Raw genomic sequence first — 24,147 nt, forward strand, 5'->3', positions numbered from 1 at the left:
GGAGGCTTTATGGTAAGCCTAACTAGTATATGGTGTATAATTTTTTTGTGGAACTGGTGATATGTGACAGTGCATTGCGCCATATTGTATTATTCTTACTGTACCTGTCTTTTTCTGTGTATGTTTTCTTTTATTAATAGGTCAGGGCTAGATTGTTCCATTGGTGATATTTTTGTGTATTCATAGGAATGTATTGACATATACTTTATATGTAGGACATGTGCAGATGTTGCATTTTGCAAGGCAGTTGTAGTTCTAATGCACAACATTTCCCATACACTTCTATGTGTGGCTCAAGCAGGTAAAAGTTGTGCTGGGAATGCTAAAGTTGGAATCTAGCCCTGGTCTTGGAGTTAAAGGGGCTTTGCAGTGAATTAGCAGTGGGGTTAACGATGGCTCTGGAAAGAATTAAAAGATAATTGTATTACTAAAATGTTAATAAAACGCTTGTGACAGCTTGTAGTTTTATGAAACTTGTTTTATTAAAAGGAAAATGGCGGCGTAATAAAACAATGGAGAAAGCTATAACTATAGTGTAACTGGAGTGCGAACACCTTGAATTTCATTGTATGATCAAAATTGAAAACATTTGCTCATGCAAAGCAAAGTGAACACAGTATAAAGTTTATATCTTCTATACACTGTAGTGATATAAAACTATATCTCACATAACATAAGATTCACTTGGAACTTCAGTCCCTTTAAAAGGCAACAAATCCGGTCCCATATGATGAGAGTTAATAGTAAAAGTGCCAGTCATTCTAATGGAAGTTTAAAGATGTTGCACCCTTGGAGTATTTGACTTTCATGTTGTCATTTGTTAGTTCACTATAGCATGAAACAAAGTCCTTGAAGCTTCATATCTCCCACGTCTTCATTTTGCTCTCTCAATCTCATGCCGTCTCCTGTTGCTGTCATGTATTAAGCTCCTATGACCATATGGTCTTTGTGTGGTGCTATAAACTGATTGGCTTGTCATGCAAGTCTATTTGCGCAATGATAGTGTGTGAGTGACTATAAATGGAGTGGTTTGAGCTCACTTTTCTAAACTTACCAGTGCCAGAATGTTACTCACGTCCGTATCTATCTTACCACAACGTCTACCAATTGGGCACTGTCCTTTCTTCTACTGCAGAGTAAGTACTTGCCTCATTGGTGCTTTTTCTTCTCTTTCCTATTAAATATTTGTGTATTGGTACATTGTGGCACTTTTTTTTCACACTGTTCTTACTTGATGCTAGTGGTCTACCTTGATTTGATAGTGGCAGATGTATATAATCACTAACTTTGAGGATTATGCTGAGTAGTAAACTTCTATATGAAATCGTTCTGTAAAGTAGGGCAGACTCTTTCTAAAGCTTCTGTAGGTTGTAATGATTTTGCCACTATAGCAGCCTCTCAGCCTAGAGCAATACTTCCTAATAGTGTAGGACATATGGTTTCCTAAACACTAGGTTAATTGCAGGTTCTATTAGTTAAGTAACAGTTTCTCAAAGACCTTTGTGTATTTCATTGCTAAGTTTTTTATGTGGGTGGAAAAGAGGCAGGGCTGCCAGATCCCTCACCTCACCAGTGAGAGAGAATAAAAGGAAAAAAATGCTTATGCTCAAACCCCAAAATACTACTGTCTTGCCTGGATAAATGCCGGCACTGCCTTTCATCCAGGATTTGTGTCTTCTCTCTGTAAATTGCTTGTGTAAGTATTTTTGGGTAGGTCTCGTGAGTATTTTTCATGTATGTCAGTTAGTATATGTATCCATTATATTCTAGATATATCTATGGAATAGCTATAACACAACATGTTTTTATAGGAATATCATTTGTGTAATGGGAAAATGTACTAGATTAAACAGCATTGCTTTATATGTAGAAGTAAGCATTTATGACTGACAGGTTGGCACTGGGAGGGAGGCACTTTGATCTGACAAGCAACTCTACGGGGAAGGTATGGTAATCTGTTTTATCTCCCTTTGCTGCCAGAAGAATTGATACTGGAAATCAGATAGTATATTTAGTTCTTAAGTTATAGAGTGAATGCAAATAACTCAGCGCATATGTTTAATCATGAGCGTGCCTGTCTGAAGTATGAGCAGTTCTTGTTCGGTATGTTCAATTTTTATTTTGGCATTTCTATACCGTACCTATAAAATATTGGAGGTTACTGTATTGCACTAATCAGCTGGCAACTTTTATGGTAGCCTATGTCTGCAGCATATTATGGGAAAGCATTGCTGTCATACAAAGAGGCCTTCTACAATTTCTTCTGCAAGTTTGGAAATTCCTAGAATCCCTGCTACGTCCACTTGCAAAAGGAGTCATTCATACAATAAAACTATATGATTTGGGATTGTTTCCTAATATGATCTCCAAACTTGACCTTCATATAGTATATATGGATGTGTTCTAAGTCATACACATGTGCTAGCCTTACAATTCAGGGTTATTCCTTCATATTGATAAAAGCAATTAATCCTGCACTACACAAGTGTTTCCAGATCTTATTTAACCTTAGGTAAAAGCCAGTATTCTTCAAAGGATCAACATAAATATTCCCACTGACATCTCCTGCCAAGTCAATTTACCTGCAGTATGTATTCTCTGATCTCTTATTATTCTTGACATTCGTGTTGAACGTTCTGAGAAAGTTAACCCAAGGCACAAAGGAGGGTGCACTTAGGCACAGAGTAGTTTTATTTTGCACACACCCTGCTGGCCACAGACTTACTGAATAGTCTTGAAGCAGGTGAACTTATAGCTGGCATGCACTAGGCAACAATTGAGCAATAATTGTCTATTAACTAACAAATGAATGAAATCATGTTATAATTACTTTTTTTCAACATAGTTTCATAGGTAGCAATGCATTAATCAGGAAGGCATTATTTTGATATATATATATATATATATATATATATATATATATATATATATATATATATATATATATATATATATACCTGTATTACAAGCAAACCACATAATGGTGCTACTGTAATTCATGTATTTGGTTCAGGAGAACACAGGAATCTCCTTTTAGACTAGGGACGTATATATTTGAGATGACTATTTACAGCCTAAGAACTCAGAATTTAAACATATAATAGGATGCACTGTTCCATAGGCATATTAAATTGGCTTGTATAAGACTTTTTTAAAAAGTCAATTTTTTCCCCCAAAACAGCGCCACTAGTGGGCTGCATTGAATAATGTAACTCAACCCTGTTAAGGTAAATAGGACTGAGTTACATTATCAAACATGCCTCATGGACAAAAGCAAAGATATTTTCTTATAAAGTTGGCACCTTGTGTTTCTAATCTTATACAATCCTCTAAAAGGGAACCTGTCATATCTCTACAGCATGATAAACTAAGTTATGATGCTATTAGGGGTCGTGACAAGGAACCAAGTGAGTTATTCTTTATACTCGCCTGCTCCCTGCGGTGCTGACGCATACTGCTGCGTGCCCTAAGAGCACCATAACTTAGTTTATGGTGCTGTGGGGACGTGACAGGTTCCCTTTAAGGATTTGGCTATTACTATTTTATACCACTTAGTGAGTTTAACACAGAATTAAAGTAATTGGAGAGATAGGATAGGTCATCAATGGGGCCCAATTACTGTTACTATTTGAAGGTGCTATGGCATTCAGGCAAGTACTGTGGCCTCTTCATGGCATAACAGGCACATTGCCATACATTCCATTGAGAGTCTTTTATTGCAGCTCAATCCCATTCCGTTGAATGGGACTGAGCTGCAGAAAGGCCATGCAACTGATGGAGATGACATCAGAGGCTGAAGAAGAAGCGGAAGCCTCCAAACAGCTGATCAGCAGCAGTGTCAGGAGTCAGACCCCAACAACCTGATATTGATGATCTCTTCTAAGGATAAATCCTCTATATCTAAGAATTGGATAACTCTTTTTTTAAAGAGCATCACAATTTCATGGATGATTGATAACACTTAGTAGTGCAGGTTTACCAAGGTACTAAGTGTGTTGGGGCTCCTTCCTATGCAGGTAGTCACTCCTTCTACAGGTTAATGGAGGACAGTGTCTGCCCTATTTGGTGTAACTGTAGCTGTACAGGGAAATACTCGCCCTTATGCTGAAAACCCGGTAGCTACTTACCAGCAGGTCTCCAAAGTAAATGTGACTGCTTGGTAATGAACTTAATAAATATTGTGCTTTAATTGGTGGTAATGATTGGACAGAGAGGCTTATTGGTGGTCATGTCTTGTAAATAGTCCAGGTCATCTGCCAACACATGCTTATGACTCCTCTATTCTCCTCCTTATCCCCCAAACTTGTCCTCAAGCATCATCATTTAATCTGTAGGACAAACCAAGTCCTGCAGCACCAACTGGTAAGGCATTGATTGGCAGCATCAGAAAAAGCTGTTACCATACTTTGCAGGGCACAAATTAAATGATGGGTACAATGCATGTACATCAGTGCCTATGTCATGTCAATGGTCAATACAAACGGCATACAGGTAAGACCCTTTTAGACGCAATGATTTTTGCTCAAAAATCGCTCAAAGCCATCTTTTGAGCGGTAATCGTTGTGTCTAACTGCACTGACATCATGCAGTTTTCGTTAAGCCGTCGCTGATCACTTACCTTTCAGCATGCTGAAAGATCAGCGATCAGGGATTCACAGCAGGATACAGCTGATACTATTGTTTCAGCTGTATCCCGCTCCCTGATGAGAGGCTGGGTATGAAGAACAGAGCAGTCCAGTTCTGTTCCCCATACCCCGCTCGGAGTGCTCGGCTGTATAACAGCCGGGCGCTGCAAGCAGGAAGCAGCTGGATGCAGAAGACAAGCGGGGATACCCCTCTTGTCTTCTGCATCCTTTACTCAGAGCGTTCAGCTGTATAACAGCCGGACACTCCGAGCTAAGAACAGCTGGATGCAGAAGACAAGTGGGGACACCCCGCTTGTTTTCTGCATCCTTAGCTTGGAGCGCAAGGAGATCGCTCAACGTTTGAGCGATAATCGTTGTGTCTAAACCGGCCTGTAGTCTTTCACTGATGGTATAATGAAGTATATTCATTACAACGGACGTTTATTTACAATGTGTGGTAGCCTTATCAGAACATAGGATCAGGCAGAGTGTTCAGGCGTTTTTCGTGGCTAGACGTGTGGGTAGCACTTACCCCTTAGGCAATAATGATACACACCTGGAATTAACCTTATGCCCTAAGGATGTTCTTTTTTTCACCACAGCTTCCTGCCTTTGTCCTAATGCAAAAAGCTTGCTTTCAGTGTAGGTTTACATGGTGCAGATTTACATAGAAATAACTGACTTTTTATCCCACACATTGCTTCATCTACATCAATCAGATACTGTTGAGGAATATTTCCTGTGTACCACTGCAGGCTACTATATTACTAATGCCTCAAGTGATTGGCTTGTGAATTCCATAAGCAACAGTAGTGCTCTGGAAGTGCTATACACTCTGTAATTATCCCCGTGCACAAGTACATCTGTGTCAGAGACACAATATGCTTTATGCATATTACCACTTGACACTGTTAGGACTTGCTAAGGGCTGATCAGAAGAATATAGTTAGTAGTCTTGCACAACACTGAAGCACAAATTCATTTTTCTTTTGTCTTTGCGTGGTGCATGGGTTAAACAAATATCTGTTAATAACACACCTTTGGCGCTGTCTCAACATAATCAACAAGGTGGATGCACACATTTTGCCTGACTAAACACACTTCACAGATTCTATCAAATAAGTGCACAATTTACATTATTATGAAGGGGAAACTGCATTTCTGTTAAAGCAAAAAACTAAGAAAAATCTTGATAGGAAGTTTGAAATTGGCTTCTCTTGCCTTTTGTCAATCCGAGAGTAATTTCTTTTCAACAAGTTGGCTTACGGAACGGCTTAGTGTTACCTTAGCTACCTGTCCTAACTAGTTTTATAGCTCAAAGCAAGAAAGAAGGAAAAGTATATGTATTAAGAGATAATCTCCAATCATTCTACAAAGTGTCAGTTGAAGTCAAACTATAGTCAGAGTGCAACTTGATCCCACATGAAAGGCAGCTCGGAAGGATAATGTAATATGGAAATGTTTGGATTTACCTCCAGTTTTACCCCCATCATCTTGGACACTGTGGTATAAATAATTTTGGTTGCAGCATTGCAATTGACTCTTATCCAGTCAGTTAAATAAATACATGTATTTAAGGGGTGCGCTGCGTAAGACAGCAGCACTAAGCTGCATTCCAAAAATGATGCTTATTGTCAAATACCATAAATGTCAAATTTTAAATAAGAACTCATTTCATATTGGGTAATAAAATTATTTTTCTTTATAGGTGCCGCACACTGCAGCAGTAATATGAGCAAACAAGGTGACAGAAAATTGACCCATATTTTCCCATTTATAATGGTAAGTATACCAGGTTTTTATGAGATGATTAAATATATTCACTTCTTTAGCAAAAGTAGCATTACATGGGGCTCATTCGAATCAATGAGCTACAATACATGGCCGAGAGCAAGGACTGTTTTTACTCATGACTAGCTGCTCAATTTATAAAGGACACTATATCTATGATATTCATATGTTGTAATAGGACATTTGGAGAGGGGTCGTCTTCATAAGACATTACCTATAACTCCGACTCCACTGTACACATACAGATGCAGCAAATTTTAGCTTCCTTGTGATAGCATGGTACAGAAAGTTATCTTAGCTTAACCCATTAAAAAGTTTTCGTTTTCGTCTCAAAATCCATTGTAAAGTAATTCAAAGTGTAAACCAGCCACCCAGATAGCGCGGCACACCGTGATATCACATTGTTTTAAGAGTCAAGCTGAAAAAAAGAATGCATCAGTAGTATGATCAGTTTTTTATTTGCAGAATCTGTGTTGAAGGGGCAGTGCAATGATTAAAAGTTATCCCATATTCTCAGGATCGGGGATGACTTTCATATCAGTGGGGGTCCAAATGCTGATACTTCCACAGATCCTGAGAATAGGGCTCTGGCACATCCTGAAATGAAAATAGTGATGGTTGCACATTCACATTGCCTCTCCATTCATATCAGTATGGCTGCTGGAGATAGCAAGCTGGTGGATACGTTTTATTCATGGCACGATCCCTTTAATTTCACTTCTTGCTGCCACACTACAGCTGCCCAAACATATAAAATAACTGTTGACCTACTCGCTTGTTTGTCTGGCAGTTATTTCTCCCAACTCTCTCATAAAAATGTGCATTCGGCTGGGCAAAGTGTAAGACCCGCTTGGTGTCAGGCAGAGTCAGGTGGCGCCATACACCACTGACGTAACTATAGGGAATGCGGTTGCACCCGGGCCCATAAGGCCTCTCCTCTCCATATAGGGAGCCCAGTACTATGAATAAAGCATTATAGTTGGGGCTCTGTTGCAGGTTTTGCATTGGGGCCCAGAAGCTTCAAGTTATGCCTCTGCCATACATATTATAAGCAGGTGGGTTTTATCCAACGTGGGCACCACAGTAGCAACCACTTGATTTCCTACTCTTTGTGACCACAATTTGAATCCGTGTGATAAAGGTATAAAAGTGGTTGCAGGATTCTTAAAGGGGTGGTCTCGCGAAACCAAGTTGGGGTATACACTTCTGTATGGCCATATTAATGCACTTTGTAATGTACATTGTGCATTAAATATGAGCCATACAGAAGTTATTCCACTTACCTGCTCCGTTGCTAGCGTCCTCGTCTCCATGGTTCCGTCTAAATTCGCTGGCAGCTTGCTTTTTTAGACGCGCTTGCGCAGTCCGGTCTTCTGCTCAGCGCGAGCCGCTTCAGTGTGCTCCCCGCTACAGCTCTTCTGCGCATGCGCAGACGAGCTGTCACTGCTCGGGAGCGCGCTGCAGCGGCCATTCTGTACCTTCCTCTGTTAGAGGAAGGTGCAGAAACTGGAGCTGCCCAGCGGAGAAGCCCAGCCCAGCAGCCCCGAGAAGCGTCCCAGGTAAGTGATTTGTCGGGGGGGGGGCTGCCGCTGCGCCGGGCTGCGCCGGGCTGCGCCGGGGGGCTGCCGCTGCGCCGGGCTGCCGCTGCGCCGGGGGGGGGCTGCCGCTGCGCCGGGCTGCCGCTGCGCCGGGGGGGCTGTCGCTGCGCCGGGGGGGCTGTCGCTGCGCCGGGGGGGCTGTCGCTGCGCCGGGGGGGGCTGCCGCTGTGATGGGGGAACTAGCGCTAGGCCGGGGGGGCTGTCGCTGCGATGGGGGGGCTGTCGCTAGGCGGGGGGGGGCTGTCGCTGCGATGGGGGGGCTGTCGCTAGGCGGGGGGGCTGCCGCCAGGCTGGGGGGGGCTGCCGCTAGGCCGGGGGGGCTGTCGCTGCGATGGGGGGGCTGTCGCTAGGCGGGGGGGGCTGCCGCTAGGCCGGGGGGGGCTGTCGCTAGGCCGGGGGGGGCTGCCGCTAGGCCGGGGGGGCTGTCGCTGCGATGGGGGGGCTGTCGCTAGGCCGGGGGGGGCTGCCGCTAGGCCGGGGGAACTAGCGCTGGGCTCCGGGGCCTTCACCTGGGCTGAGGGTCTAGCGCTGGGGAGCCGGGGGCTAGCGCCTTACCTGCTGCCTGGCGGTGGGCGTCTGGTCGGCGGCTGCGGGGCGTCTGGTCGGCGGCTGCGATGCGTCCGGTTGCCATGGTGACACAGCTGGCGGCGTCTCGGGAGCGCGCACGTCGGGCTGCAGCGAGCGACGGGGAAAGAGCCGGCGGCCATCTTGAGGAAACTTTTATAAGTTGCTGAAACGCTGGAACGGTAAGTACGAACCAGCTAGGAATGTCATTTACAGGGGGGCTTAGTAATGTGTACTTAATGGGGGGGACTGGGCAAAAAAAAAATTTAACTGCTTCCTCGAGACATCTCCTTTAACTGCCTCAATGATTCCTTTCAGCTATATGATATACAAGTCTGTATCTAATTCATCCCACTTAGGGCTTATTCACACAACCATATTTCCACACACATTTGCACATGGAAAATTTACACGCAATACACAAAAAATACAACCCATTGATTCCAATGGGTTTGTTCTCAGGCACATATTTTGCATGAGCAATTCTGTTGCACAAAAACAACGCATCATGTTCTATTTTCCTGCGTATTTGTGCAGGGAATAGAACTTCTAAAACTAATTATGCTAATTAGCCATTTCAATTTAACGGGACTGTGACTGTGGGTTTTTTGCGCGTGCAAAAAGTACATTAAAAACCACAGCTGCGCGCAAATACGTAACAGTGCAAATGTTAGTGCAAATACACATACACTCATGTGAATCTGGCCTTGGGGGAGAGGAAACATGAGGAGGTATTATATAGTATATACAGTAGTTGTAGTATGAAAACAAAGGGGAAATATGAAGAAACCAAAGATTATAAATTATATATTGAATGAAAGCTAAGATTATTGGAGACACTTGTGCATCGGATAGGTAAAGGCTTTAGTTATCGTTCTCTGTGAACACCTGATACATCTACCCAACACGGGTTAACAGCATAGGTAGATTACACTATTCTCTAACAGAGGTGTCACTTGAAGCTCTTGGGCCCCTATGAAAAACCTGTAACAGAGCCCCAACTATAATGCCTTATTCATAGTACTGGGCTCCCTATATGGAGAAGAGAGGCCTTATGGGCCCCCAAGGTTCCTGGGCCCGGGTGCAACCGCATCCCCTATAGGTACACCAGTGCGCTAGAGTCATGTCATCAAGATTCAATGGATTTAATCTTCTTCGAAAAAGCTTGAAATCGTCAAAGAAATGAGGAAATCTGGAACTGTAGAGATGTCCTTACTGTCTCTTCTTCTTACTGCAGGTGTCCTTGGTGTATTCAGCTCTGGCCGAGTACTCGAATTGTGGTGAAAATGAATATTATAATCAGACGACGGGTTTGTGTCATAGTTGTCCGGAGTGTGAACCAGGGGAAGAGCCATATCCTGTGAGTAACCAGAACAATGCTGCTCTGTCTTGCAATGCCATTACACACATACATAATATAGAACTGGGTGAGGTTTGCTTATGTTTCTCAGAAGTTCATATATATTCTCCTGTTTACCGGAGAACAAATGCTACTTCATGCACAGGTTACACAGGAAAGACAGATACACGTCACGTGCAGAAGACAATAATTCAATTGTATAGGAAATAGCATGAACATCTTCCATCTTGTCTGCAGCTGAAGCTGTTTAACTGCTGGCAGGACTCATACCAAAAGCCTGTGAGTCCTGCTTCCCCACCCGCAAAAGAGTTATGATCTGCTTTTCCTGTATTATGGCTTCCACAGACGAATATATTTGCAAATACGCTCGCAGCAGCGGAGCATACTTGCAAGGGATGTCCACAGGGTCACACCCTTCACCCTAATTTTAAACTTCTATGGCAGCTTTCTTGCGCGAGAAACATGTTCATGTGAACAAACCCATTGAAATCAATAGGTTTGCTTTGTCACGTTTTGCGCGTGTGAGATTCACGTGTGCAAAAAATGGTGCAAACAGGATCGTCTGTTTAAGCCCTTAGATTGCACTTACATGTTGCTAATTGTGTTGCATATTTTGATGCACACCTACAGCAGATTTCACCCTTTTTTATTAAATTCAAATTGAAGGGGTGAAACCTATTGCAGATCTGCACCAAAATCTGCAGCAAATCAGCAACGTGTGAATGCACACTTAGGATTTATAAAGGGAGAACAGTCATTGTCCTGTCAGCAGTTAAACAGCTTTTTACACGGAAATGCTAAATCATATAATAGAAAACTATATAGCTTTCTCCCTAATCTAGGCTACTCTGAGATAGAGGAGAGTAAAAGGCCTGTGTCATGTGGACGTATTTGTGCGCGCAATACGCAGAAAATAAAACTCATTGATTTGAATGGGTCTGTTTACATGCGCGTATTTTGCATACAAATTTCAGTTGCACAAAAAAATACGCAGGATGCTCTATTTTCCTATGTTTTCGGGCACCAAAAGTCCCCATAGAAGTCAATGCAGAGGAGCAAATGCGTGAGCCAATATACAACGCCCATTCCGCCAAAACACAGCACAAATGTGCAAGCAAATGCGTGTTTGCTCATGTGACAAAGGCCTAAGAGACCCAATAGCACCACTTTATATCAACTGTATCTCCATTGGAAACAAGTAATTACATATTGGTTTGCTGCTGTTTCCTGGTATGTAATTATTCTATGTCATTTCAGTCTTGTGGATATGGAACTAAAGATGAAGACTATGGATGTATTCCCTGTCCTCCTGGCAAGTATTCCAAAGGAGGTTACCAAATATGCAGGAGGCACAAGGATTGCGAGGTACTTTTCCGAGCCACAGTTTTAACTCCAGGGGACTCTAAGAACGACGCTGAATGTGGACCCTGCCTTCCAGGGTAAGATCATATGCACCAAGCCTGGGAAAAAAACATCATAGTAATGTCCTAAAGTTTCCCAAAAATAAAAATGTTATTTACAATGGTTGTCTGAGATTGCTTTTTTCCTAGAAACAGCGTCACACATTTGTCCACTTGACTGAAAAAGGCTGAGCTGTAATACCAGACACAAGCCATGGACTAGAGAGGCACTGTTTCCAGGGAAGAAAACAACAGACCCTCTTTTTATAGTCTCATCATTACAGTTGAATATGTATTTTGAAATCAGTATCTTTATTTATTTATTTGTATTCATATTATAGAGTGGTTTCACATCCGTTCGGGGAACAGAAAAGGGGAATCCCTGCTGTCCGAACAGCGCCGGACAGACCCCATTGACTATAGTTGGGTCAGTCCGCTTTCTGCCCAGATACCCAGCTTTTAGATAGAAGAAAAAGCGCTGCATGCAGCACTTTTTCTTCTGGCATTTTGAGTCGGATCAGTGACGGAAACTCGACTGGAGGTTCCAATGCAGATGTGAAGCTGGCCGTAGTTGTTAAAAGAGCAAGATTTTCTAAAAGGAATTATATCTTTTTTGGTAAACAACAAATTAAAATAGAATGAATGATATAAGGAAACACTTATATTACTATATATGGAGGAGGAAGAATGCTTCCCTCATTTGCATCTTATCTGGCAGATGTCTTGTGGAATAAATATTAAAGGGGTTTCTAGAGATATTTTGTTTGACTGCCAAAATTAATAAAATGGCTATACTCAGCCATTCTGGATCTCTGCAACTCCAGCACTATATTTCCATTCTCCTTGCTGGTGCACTGCTTACAGGATGCTGCAGCCAATCACAGAGCTCAGAGGTTTATTTTTTGGCAGTTAAAAAATATATATATATATTTTTTTTTTCTTTTTTAAACAAACTCCTTTAAAGGAGTTGTCTCATGAATACAACCACTTTCCTTGTATTTTGAAGTTCAAACCTTTAAAGGGGATTTCCGGTCTAAACTATTGATGACCTGTCCTCAGCATAGGCCATCAATAAATTGATTGGCAGTTTCTGCCTCTTGGGATCCCCACTGATCAGCTGACTGAAGAGGCCACAGCTCTTGGGTGAGCACTGAAGTCTCTTTTCAGACCTGTGATGTCCATTCATCAGTCACATGGCCTGAAAGCAGCTCAGTCCCATTAAAGTGAGAACCCTTTTAAGTAAACATTTGAAATGCATTGGAGGTTTGCTACAAAATCTCATAGATTTCATGAATATACAATTTTTACTATGAAATATTTTAAATATTACCATTTTGATCCTCAAACCAGATTCTACATGTTAGAGAGCCGTCCCAAAAGCATTTATGCAATGGTTTGTCATTCTTGCGCCCAAGCACCTCCAAGCGTCAAGGAATGTAAGTAAACCAACAATAACTTTCATGGTATTCTATAATTTAATGGTAGTCATGCAGTAAAGGTAGTATGTTATTTGCAGAAACCACCATACATTTCAGGATATTAAATTAAAGCATGCTGTCTAATGATGAATCATTTAAACTAATTCCATTTTATAAGGGGTTTGCATGATGCTGTCTAATGATGAATCATTTAAACTAATTCCATTTTATAAGGGGTTTGCATGAAGAACCATTCCTACAAACATATAGGGATGTTTATGTCTGGTGGAAATCCCAATTGTAACATAGTCATTGCCAAGTAAGTCATTGATGAAATCAATTTTGAGAGTGGATCATTCAATTGTCGTTGAGGATGAGCATCATAAATGCTGAAAATGAGAACCTTGAACACTACATAGCCCGTTCTCTCCTTTTATAGATACTACGAAGATAGATTATTTGTAAGAAACTCAATAGAAGCTGTATAGTTCTCACACAAGAAATATGAACTTGCTCAAATGTATTGATCGAGTATATGTTATACATGTTTAATGTTACTATCTATGTGAGCTAGAATATATGCAGTCCCAACATGAAACTACAGATTACTCTTGAGCTAAAACAGGTGGGATTATACAGTTTACTAATTAGTCTATTAAAAAAAGGACAAGGTAGGAATGTAAAAGTAATCTGCTGTACATACTATACATGTATTATTATTGTTGTGAAATTACTATTTTTGAATGTTTATTTTAAGACACATGGTAAGACAAATATGTTCATTACACTGAATTCACAAAGCAACACTGTTTTGATAAGGGCTAAGGCCCCCGGCCGGAAATCCGAGGCGTTATTCTGCCGCTATTAGGTTCTATTGAACCTAGTAGCTCAAAGTGCACCGCAGAATTCCGCAGCGTGAAAGAAATCGCAGCATGCTCTAATTGCCACGGAAAAATGCGTGGCCGGCTTCATTGTAGTCAATGGAAGCCGTCTGTCATGTGATACTTCCGCTGTAAACACAGCGGAAGTATCGCATAATTGCATGTCACCGCCCACTGCCGGCCACGTCATTGGCCACTGCACTGTACTGCGCATGTCACCGGCGCGTGAGACGGAATTCACTGGCGGATCCACAGAGGTGAGTAGGGGTCTTTGGGGGCACTGTGTCGGACTCCACTGTGATATTCCGCTGAAGGAGTCTGACACAGCCGTGGGCATGAGGCCTTAAGGTATTAATATTGGTTACTTACAAAACTCTGATGATCACCTTTCTGTTACACATGTGGTTATCATGTGGTATGTTACATGCATCATTTCATAGCAACATATACTACACAGTACATCCTTTTTACACACACACACAGATATAGTAGCATAAAATCTTCATGATCGTTGGGGGGATAAATATGCCCAATCCTTCTTTCATCTGACGACAGTCATCATGGGACAGCCAGGCTATAGTCATGCACATTAGTTTGTTGAGCAATCACAGTGAAGTTGTAGGATTTGACTAAAGTATCTAATGTGTAGGCCTATGTGTACATGTATGCACTGGAGCTAGGCTCTACGGACTGCCTAAAATAAATGTGAACCTAAAACATATAAGCTTTACAGATGCCGGGTTCCTGTCATGTCACAGCTGATACATTCTGTCAACTTTGCAGGTTGTAACTATTTCTGTTGGAATGTGACATAGCCCTGACACTGACTGATATGAGTCAAAATGCCCATTGTATAAATGAGTTCTTCCAGTATGGTAATAGAAGGGTCGGTTTTGGTACGATGATTAGGTTGGTTCACCAAGAGCTCATACCAAGCTTCTCAAGAAGTAATATATCATAACTCTCTAAACGATTCTCTCCAATTTTGTATTCTCATTTGAATATACAGAATTCTATAGTGAAATTTTCTCTGGATATAATATATGCTTGTTTCACACAATACTGGGCAAAAATACCATAGCCTATTTTTACGGTACATTACCACACACCAGTGTTTGCCCAGTTTATACAATTTAGGATATTTTAAAGCTCATTCATGTAACAACTGCACCACATGCTCACGACGCGCTCCAACGATTATGTACTACTGTACAAAAAGATATGGGTTTAGCAGATTTCATAGGTAATGTAGACAATCTAGACCGCACTAAATTGGAAGGATCCAATAAGCACTTCGTTTTTCAAAGAGCAAGTATATGGTATATGCTTTGTATATAGTGATTATACTTTCAATTAAAACAGTGTGTTCAAATGTAGCAACCTACAAGCATTTTGAAGAGAGATTTGGAAGTGTAACAATTTTTCAAGGCACTTGGATAAAATGCTGGTGGAGTAGATATGAATGGTGCATGTGTGACCTTTATCGAGTAGGAATTTACTGCAGAGGCTGTAGACATGACAGTAAATCATGGACTTCTACAGTACGCAAGCCATAAAGAACAACACAGCTGACAATCGGAGAGGACATGTATGGAGAATAGAGACTGTGTATGTAGAGGAAAGGACATGTATCCCATTCAGTATTCAGTTCTTTAGTATTTGAACCTCAACAGTGTTCTTCTGGTAAGCGTGCAGTCATCTTAACTGTCTTCATTGTTGATGAGATACAGACATATCAAGATGTCAGCATATGTAATGCCATTACATTTCCCATGTTTTAATTCAGGCGCTTATCAAACCAGTGATATCATACAATATGGGCTATCATGAGATGGAAGGACAGAGTTCATTAAAATCTGGATGTCATTAGATTGTGTAAGACAAAGGCGTCATGCAGCAGTGTATAACTGTAAAGTGTTTCATTTCTCCACCTGGCACAAGACAACTAGGTTAATCCCTGGTCAAATTAAATATTTTTCTTTATAGCTTATAGGCTAAATTTAATAGTCTGAGGTCATATTGTTATTTCAGCACAATATCCTGTGCATATTTTCTTGACACATCATGGGTGTGGTTGGTCACCTTCTAGCACGTTGTCTGGACATCCTTCACTTTTCAGTTTATTGCACTCAGAAACCCATTAAATATCTGCAGCATAGCCTAAGGTCATGTCATGTATTTTAAAGTGAATACTCGTTTTTTTATTGGTTAACTAAAGGTTTACAGACAGTCTATAATTTAGGAATCGCTATACCTCTGATACATGACTGTGCAATGAAAGTCCAGAGTGTATTCCAAGATTATTCAAGTTTAATCCGGGACAGATGTACTTCTAGTACCTCTTTCCATCCAAATGACGCACAACAGATTACATACCTAAAGCCAATGAACATAATGTGCACTGGTTGAAAGTGGGTAAAGTGAAGCGCCAATTTTAAACATAGAAGCAAATTTAGAATTCAAAGTAGTATAAAGGACACATGATGAGCAGGATAGCCAATTGACCATGCTGTATGGTACTTCGAGAAGACTGGACACAACAGTTACATCTGTTCTAGTATGTTTCTTATAAGAGCTCAGTAGAATAGAATTAAACAAATTAGTAATCATAGGAATCAGTAACAATATCAAGCAACATATGGGTGTGACTTGGCCTTTACTCTTGCATGCTTGGAATGCCTAAGTTTTGTACTCTAATCATGACTTACTTTTTAAGTCATAACTTTCACCAGTTTTTCCCAATTTACTTAAACTTTCCATCTGGCCGGTTGATTTTACTCTGAAAATACAGCAAAGCACCAGAAAGTCTCCTAGATGTACGTAGTCACCTCCTGAGATAACCCACTTCTTAACAGACCCCACACTTCCTCACTGCATGTGTTTTGTTTTCTTCTCAGGTTCCAAGAAGAAAAAAAGAGCACACAAACGTCTAAAGTGTCTTGAGAGCGACTGAAAATCAGATCTTCACTATTGTTTGTCCTTGTCTCACATTCCATAACTCATAGACTGCCCATCACATCTTGTACTATGCAAGATCATTAACAATACTAACCCATAACAGCTAATCATCTCAGCCTCTTTTATCTTCTCAATATATCAATGTAAACAATAAATAAATGTGCATCATTTCATGATAAATCGCAGCGCACTTTCTTAAAAGACTGGATAGGTAATTAGTATATCATTACCATGAGCATCATCCAATGGTCTCCATAAAGAAAGCAAGCATAAAATATCTATTCTGTATCAATAAAGAGCATTCATTCTTACACTACAATATTCCAAATCACTGAAATGAATGGATGGAAGAGAAACATTTGCAAGTGAAACATTGCTGCATACAGTGACCTCATTTGAAGCCCCCAAATATATTAGACTACCATGAGATAGGAAATTTCAACCAAAACAATCATTCGTCAGGTGAAATTTAACAACAAATGACCGTTTTAGCCTACTGATGACATCCTGTCATCATATGGAGAGAAGTAAAACCATGTTTGAAATTTTCATTCAATGGTCGGACAAAAAGATTATGTAATTTTTACATAGATTTTTTTTTGGCCATGAGCAATCTTTCTTTGAAAGAACATTTCCAGAAAGATTGTTTTCCCCTTGCCCGATGTCATTTATGGCCAGTTTGAACAACTGTAACAGCCAATTTTGGCCAAAGTGTGTATGGCTACATCTATGAAACGATCATCCATCAGATAATCATTTGTTCAACCATCAACCTTATATCTTTGTACCAAGATTTAAAGAAGTTGTATGAGATTAGAAAACCATGGCTGTTTTATTCCAGAAACAGGGCCACTTTTCTCAATCAGCCATGTCTTGCATTGCCTCTCAGCCTTATTTACTTACATGAATCACAGTGTAAGTGATCAACTTTGGATTCAAAGTTGATTGTATTCTTTCTATGGCCTCATTTTGTATAAATACATATCTACACAGACCATAAGTATGTGCCAGTTACTTCAACTCTTAGTCTATATATGTATTCTTTATTGGGTTACAGTTTGATAATTAGAAATAGGTAACATAACATTTCAAAAGTGGATTTAGCCAGTCCACATAATAAAAGCTAGATTTTAGTCATTTAGGCTTTTTATTATCTGTCTCAGAAACTCATTACTATTATCTAATATAAAGGATCCCTCTCAACTATAAGATAGTGTGACAGTCCACCTAGTGTATAATAAATCAGTAGTTGAACATGTCCTCATGTTGACTATACACAGGATAGCATGTCAACCATGCTCCCCAATTGTGATCTGCCATACATGCATGTTTATATCAATAGGCAGCTAATTCACAGTTAAGGCCCATGTACACAAGCCCATTCGTTGGCTGACTTTCTTGGTGACACGTCTTGCCACGTGAACGAGGAATTTGCTGCTGACACTGATGATATTATATTGGAGACTAACGATCAATGATCATTCGTCTCCAATACAGCCAGTATTGGACTGTGTAAAGACAGTAAACGAGCTCTGATGTTATTGATCAGCGCATGTTTAAAACACCTGATTGTCTGTTAGTGTAAATGGACCTTTAGACAATGCTAGCAGTGCTCATATGCTGGGGCTTAAGGCATGATAAAGTCCAACCTGTATGACCATCTTACAACAGAGTGACGATAGACTATAGGAAGTACATTTAAGGCCCCAGTGAACATCTACTGAAATATGGTGCTTCTAGTACCATCAGTGTCTCCACACATATAATGTGATAGTGTTGATTATTAAGTGGCACAATAAAGTGACAGCTGGAAGTTCCACTATGATGTTGGTATTCTCTTGGCTGTAGGCTCAGAACTGCACAACATATTTAGCAATAGCTGCCATATTCCTGTGGTCTCCAGTCTTTGGCTCTTCAGCCATTGTACATCGATCATGCCCAGACAATGTGTGGCTGTCTCAGCATGCCAGGAGTTATAGTTTCACAACAGCTGGAGCACACTTTCCTACACAATATCGTCAATTAATTACACTTTTTTAATCTTTAGTAAACTGGCAGTATGGACTATGGCCCTTTAAGATAGAACAGAAATCTCGCGATTCTCGTTTACCCAAGCGAACCAGCTGGTGACATCATCACCAGCTCATTAGCGCTTGGGCAGCCTGTTTAGACTGTACAATTCTCGTTGAGAATCGTGCCGTTCTTGTTCACTTATCTTCAGTTTTTCATATGCCTATATGAAACACTGAACAGTCATTGTTTAAACTGCCCAACAAGTGAACAAACCGGCTGATTTTTATGCCGGCTGAAACTGAGTGACGGGCGATAACCTCATGATTCTCGTCCATCGTTCAGTCATTGGTTTGCGATTAAACTGAATGATTATCGTTCATTTTCCTTCATTTGAATGATTTGGGGAATGATAATCTAAACACACCAGAAAATGATGTGAAAGAGTCCATAAGCCATAGGGTTAGAAAATCATGAAGGCATTTTCTGCTACATATAGATATGTTAAATGTACCTTACACAATAGATGGCTTACTTAGGAAGATCCAGAAGCATATTTAAATGAACAGTAGCTAATAAAAAGGGTGTGTGTGAGAGCAGATATCATGCATTGCAACCTGCTGTATATTTGCTTTGGTTTGTGGGCAGAAAGGAACATTTCCCATTTAGAATATCTTCACCTTGTGTTTAGAACCTTCCTAAATCTACCACACAACAAATTCTGCTCCCACATAATATTCCAGGAACCTGTAATTAGCATGCACATACGGTGTGGAATTTATTGAGGCGTGACCCCTCCTCCCAACTTCAAGGCACGCATTGTTCTGCGAAGAATGCAACCACACATCTTAGCTGATTTTCTACATCACTTAAAACCTTGGGTTTTGTTGTTATTCACATCTGAGGAACACAGGGCCATTCACAAAAGAATTTTAGGAGGTAGCAGCTGTATGTTTACCTCCTCATGCAGGTGCTTTGCTTGGCACCTACTGCAAAACCGCACACGCAGTCAGAACCTGTATAGAGATGCCTAAAACAAAAGCTTTGCGTGTCCCGGTAATTAATTAGAACATGGACTTTGATTTAAAGAAAAAAGTCATATAGACGTTTCATTGGAAAGTATTCCATCATAAAGGAGCTCACCCTCCATCTTTAAAGGTCCATAGAAAAAAATTGTTTGTGCAAGATGTTAAAAAATTGGAATAAAACAAAAATCTCTATCTGAGATTTCCATGGCATATCTACAGGGTATGCCATGAAAGTTTAATGGATGCAGGCCCCACCCTTTGGGACCTACACTTATCTCTAGTTCTGATCCCTACTGCTCCTGGTCCAGCCGAATACGGTGGCAAGGGTGGTCGGGACCTATGGAAACATGCAAGAGGGCTGTGCTACATTGTTTCCATAAGTCCCATAGAAGTGAATAAAAGTTCCAGAAATAACATAGAACAGTGACCTAGCACTTTTGGCTGTCTGAGTAAGTTCCAACCACCCCCAGCTATCATGTTCATTTGGGTTGGGGTCAATGGGGACCAGAACTAAAGATAGGTGCAGATCCCAAAAGTGAGACCGACATCTATCAGGCTTTCATTACACATTCTGTGGCTATGGCATGAAAGTCTCAGATGGGAATACCCCTTTATAGCTTTATATTTCTCATGTTTTATGGATCCACTCTCTGCACCAAAACAATACTGTCAGAACATAGTTTTAAGGAGGGTTTCCACCTGGTGCATCAGCCCAAATATATAACCTTACTTTTTCACTTCTAACTTTAAAGAGGCTGTCTGAGTTGTAATTTTTCTGTAAAATCCATTCCTCATGTACCAACATAACAAACCACATATACTCGCCTCTCCCTGCTCCTGCTGTATCTTGCACCACCAATCGGTGAGCGCTGCTTTCTTTGTTTACACAAAAAGGGGAGAGTAGCGATTATTGCTGGGGCAGCTGTTGGGCGTTTTAGTCCCTAAAAGTCACCCCATGTAAAAGGGCCTTTACTGAAAAGGTGTATAAAAGTCAGTTTGGCTGTTTACATAATCATGTTCATCGGTGATCGGAGTATGCAGATAGGTATTCTCATCTCACCCGTGATATAGGATTATCCCTTCAAAGGCAAGCAGTCATCATAAAAATGCAGTCCTATCTATCAGCATCAGAATGAGCAGACTGATATATAGTTTTATGTAAAAAGCTTCAGTATAACTTGTATTTCATTGATTGAAATCCCTGCTTATTCTGTCTATAGGAGTCCAGTGGGTGGAATGACTCAATGATTCACAGCCTTCCTTGTATGAGCAAGTGTATAAGGCCGCCTGCACACGGCAGAGCCGGATTCCACATGCGGGAGTCCGCAGTGGAATCCGACTCTGGCAGTAGCGGCGCCCGCACATACCTGTAGTTTCTTTTCTTTTTCTTTACTGTGACTGATCCCCACGGCTCACCGTCTGACATGGGCAATACAGATTTTTTTTAAGCTCCTGCTTTTCCTGCGTCATCGTCTAGCAATGACCATTCTGTAATGTCAATTGCGGAAGGGCTACGGGTGGGATTGCTTTCATTAACTTTAATGGAAGCCGTTCGGGCTGAATACGCGCCAAAATGGAGCATGCTGAGATTTTGTTATCCGTGAACGGAAGCCGCAATTGGTTTCCACTCGTGTGCTGGAAGAATCGATTTCCCATAGCATACTATATACAGTAATTGCTGCAGATCCGCAGTGCGGACAGCCGCCATGGATCCCACAGCAAAAAAACCTCCCGTGTGCAGCTAAAGGTAGTTGTTAATCACTAATAGAATCGCCTACTGGACCACTAAGCTCAGAATAAGCAGACATGTAAATGAATAAAATACAAGTTATACTGAAGCTTTTCCCACAAAACTATGTATCAATTTTCTCAGCTTCCCCTGCTTTATGATATGCTGCCTGTAGATAGCACTGCGTGTTCAATGTGACAATTTTCCTTTAAGTACTGTATCTCGCAATTACTTAGCAATTATTATATTGTGAGTCCCATTTGGAGATTAGATTTTTTAAATTACATTAACCTATAGGCACTTCTATATAAAGAATATATATTTTACTTTATTGCCACATATCAACAGTGTTCATAACTAAGACCTCATGCATACATTGGAGCCAGGTGCCCATAGCCTGCATAGTGGCACATAAGTCCCCATCGTTGTATCATACAGAGCTGTAGGCACTCTGGGTGCCACCTCCTGATGTAGACGAATTAAATACAGCTCCATAATATACAATTAATCATTGTGATGGGAAACCTATCTAAGGACATTTGACCTTTTTAGAGATACAATACATTCTCATGAATTTTACCCTTATCTTCTGATTGAAGATGTATGTATAATTTATATATATATATATATATATATATATATATATATATATATATATATATATATATATATATTCAATACCGTTTTTGCATTAAAACCTACAACTGTCTGGGTTTCCATAATTGCCTATGGAGCTTATTTTGTACTTCAGCTAAAAGGAAGTCTTATTACCAGCTCCATATTTTTTGCAGAAATAAGTGACTGAGAAAAGTAGACAAAAAAGAACTGAATCCGACCATATGGCGAAAGCTTTTTCTTCGCTAATCCTGCATCTTGAATAGCGAGGGCCTAGTCTCGGCCTGTGGCCTTTCTTGTAGGCATGTGTTTTCTGTCCTTTCTTGACTTTCATTTCCTCTTTTCTAGCCAATTGCTTTCATCTGGAGCTAGGGGGAGAAAAAAGTAGAATTGCTTTATAGGTTTGTCCCTCTGTTCTAAATAACAGCCTAATGATCATTTAAATATTAGGCAATTCTTCACAGCTCTTTCTTATATATGATGGGATCAGATAATTGAATCTATAGAATCTAGAAGTGTTGATGTTGCTACAGTACCAGTGATACTCCAGTGTAATCATTCCACTATTTCTTCCTTCTTCATGTTTTACATATGTTTCATGTGGACTTTATTATGCATTCATAAAATCGTCCTCTGCTTGCTTTGATCACTAATTTATTTTGTCCTTGCTTTGAAATTCATTGTTCGTTTGATGCTGTAGGTGATTGCATTCACTGGATATGGTAGGAAGATGCATTTTAGTTTGACAGTAAATCAAAAGACATAAGATGGCATATTGTCTTAGCAATGCCCTGACCATAACTCTCTTAGGAATTTAATATCCTGCCAATAAAAGCATGATCCTCCTCATAGTATGAAAAGAACCAGTTCTATGGAATATGCATGGATACTACTACTCAGCCTGACCCATGAAACAGATAACTAGGACCTGACTGCTTTACATCTTTGATTATACTTTTCCTTACTGCTTTGCATCATTACACTATTGTTAGTGATGAAATTACTGCCGTGTTGCTAAAGAATACATTTTGTGGTTTGGGCACATGTTTGCTAATAACAGTGGGTGCCAACAATGAATACTGGAAGTCTTATGTAAGTTATTGACCAAGCCATGAATAGATGCCAGAGCATCTTGTGATGGTATTTCAATGCTGCTCGTGGGCCAAATGCCTCCTTGACTACATCATGCAATCTGTTCCCTCTAATTTTTTAACAAAAGTATTTGTTTTTGCTGCTTGTTGCCTGTTTTTGTTCACACCTTTTCAGCGCCATTTATAGTTTATCTCAACATAAGATTTACAATAACAATCAGTTACTTAGCTTGGATATTTACTCTAAAAACTCCACAAAAGGCCAACTTTTTGTAAATACTACTCTATATCTGAAGGCCTTTTTAAACGCAGCAATTATCAGTCAAAATTTGTTCAAATGGCCGAAAGTGAGCAATAATCGTAAACGCATGCAGTCGTGCATTATTCGTTCACTTATCGTTTGCTGCTGTTTTTTAGCCCATATAAAAAACATCGGCAAGCCGCTCAAAATTTGTTCCATTTGAATGCAAATTGTTCAGTCTTTTGAGCAGCTTGGTGACATCAGGGGAGTAAACAATGTACTCATTGTGTTTGTCTTGCAAACATAATGAGTACACTGTTTACTCATGCCAGACAGGAGACGATGGAATCTGCCAGCCAGATAATCCCTGGCACATAGACATGCCCACCTGAGCAAACAACTCATTCTGAGTTTACTTTAGCTAATGAGGGAATGGAGATGTTTAAAAGCCATTATCTGTACATATAATTTTATGCAAAAATGTCATCAGTTTGTTCAGTCGCTTTGGCTGTTTCAACGATAATTGTTGCGTGTAAAAGGGCCTTAAGTTAGGTTATCTGTGACTGACTTTCAGCTCTGCCATATACTATGCATACTGGCCATCTTCTTTAAAAGAACCACCATTAAAAAACGTTTTTCAATGCAAATTTGGGTCGCATCTCATAAAGGTCTTACTGAATCCATCTTTCTGTCTGTCTATCTTTTTATTTATCTTCCCACATCAATTGAATAGCTGTTCAATAAAAAAAAGTATATATTGTATCCTGTATGCAATATACAGTAGTAAATTTGCCAAAAGGCTCTCATGCATTTTTTGTGCAATATTATCATAGACAGT

At 40.4% G+C, this 24,147-nt stretch overlaps 1 protein-coding gene across 6 annotated transcripts in view; it reads left to right on the forward strand.

Annotated features, from left to right (window-relative positions):
* The window catches only part of EDAR (ectodysplasin A receptor), a 110,096-nt gene that overhangs the window by 54,762 nt on the left and 31,187 nt on the right, over positions 1-24,147 (forward strand). For 4 of the 6 annotated variants that reach the window (XM_066577337.1, XM_066577366.1, XM_066577346.1 and 1 more), the window contains exons 1-5: positions 1,575-1,696; positions 6,334-6,407; positions 9,816-9,938; positions 11,196-11,377; positions 12,689-12,774. In XM_066577337.1, coding sequence (XP_066433434.1) covers positions 1,642-1,696; positions 6,334-6,407; positions 9,816-9,938; positions 11,196-11,377; positions 12,689-12,774 — 520 coding nt within the window. In that variant the 5' untranslated portion in view covers positions 1,575-1,641. Of the gene's footprint in view, positions 1-1,010; positions 1,137-1,574; positions 1,697-6,333; positions 6,408-9,815; positions 9,939-11,195; positions 11,378-12,688; positions 12,775-24,147 lie in introns of those variants that run through there. The other 2 variants (XM_066577360.1, XM_066577354.1) reach the window with 2 other exon arrangements.

This window comes from Eleutherodactylus coqui, chromosome 1 (assembly GCF_035609145.1).
Source record: "Eleutherodactylus coqui strain aEleCoq1 chromosome 1, aEleCoq1.hap1, whole genome shotgun sequence".
NCBI lineage: Eukaryota > Metazoa > Chordata > Amphibia > Anura > Eleutherodactylidae > Eleutherodactylus > Eleutherodactylus coqui.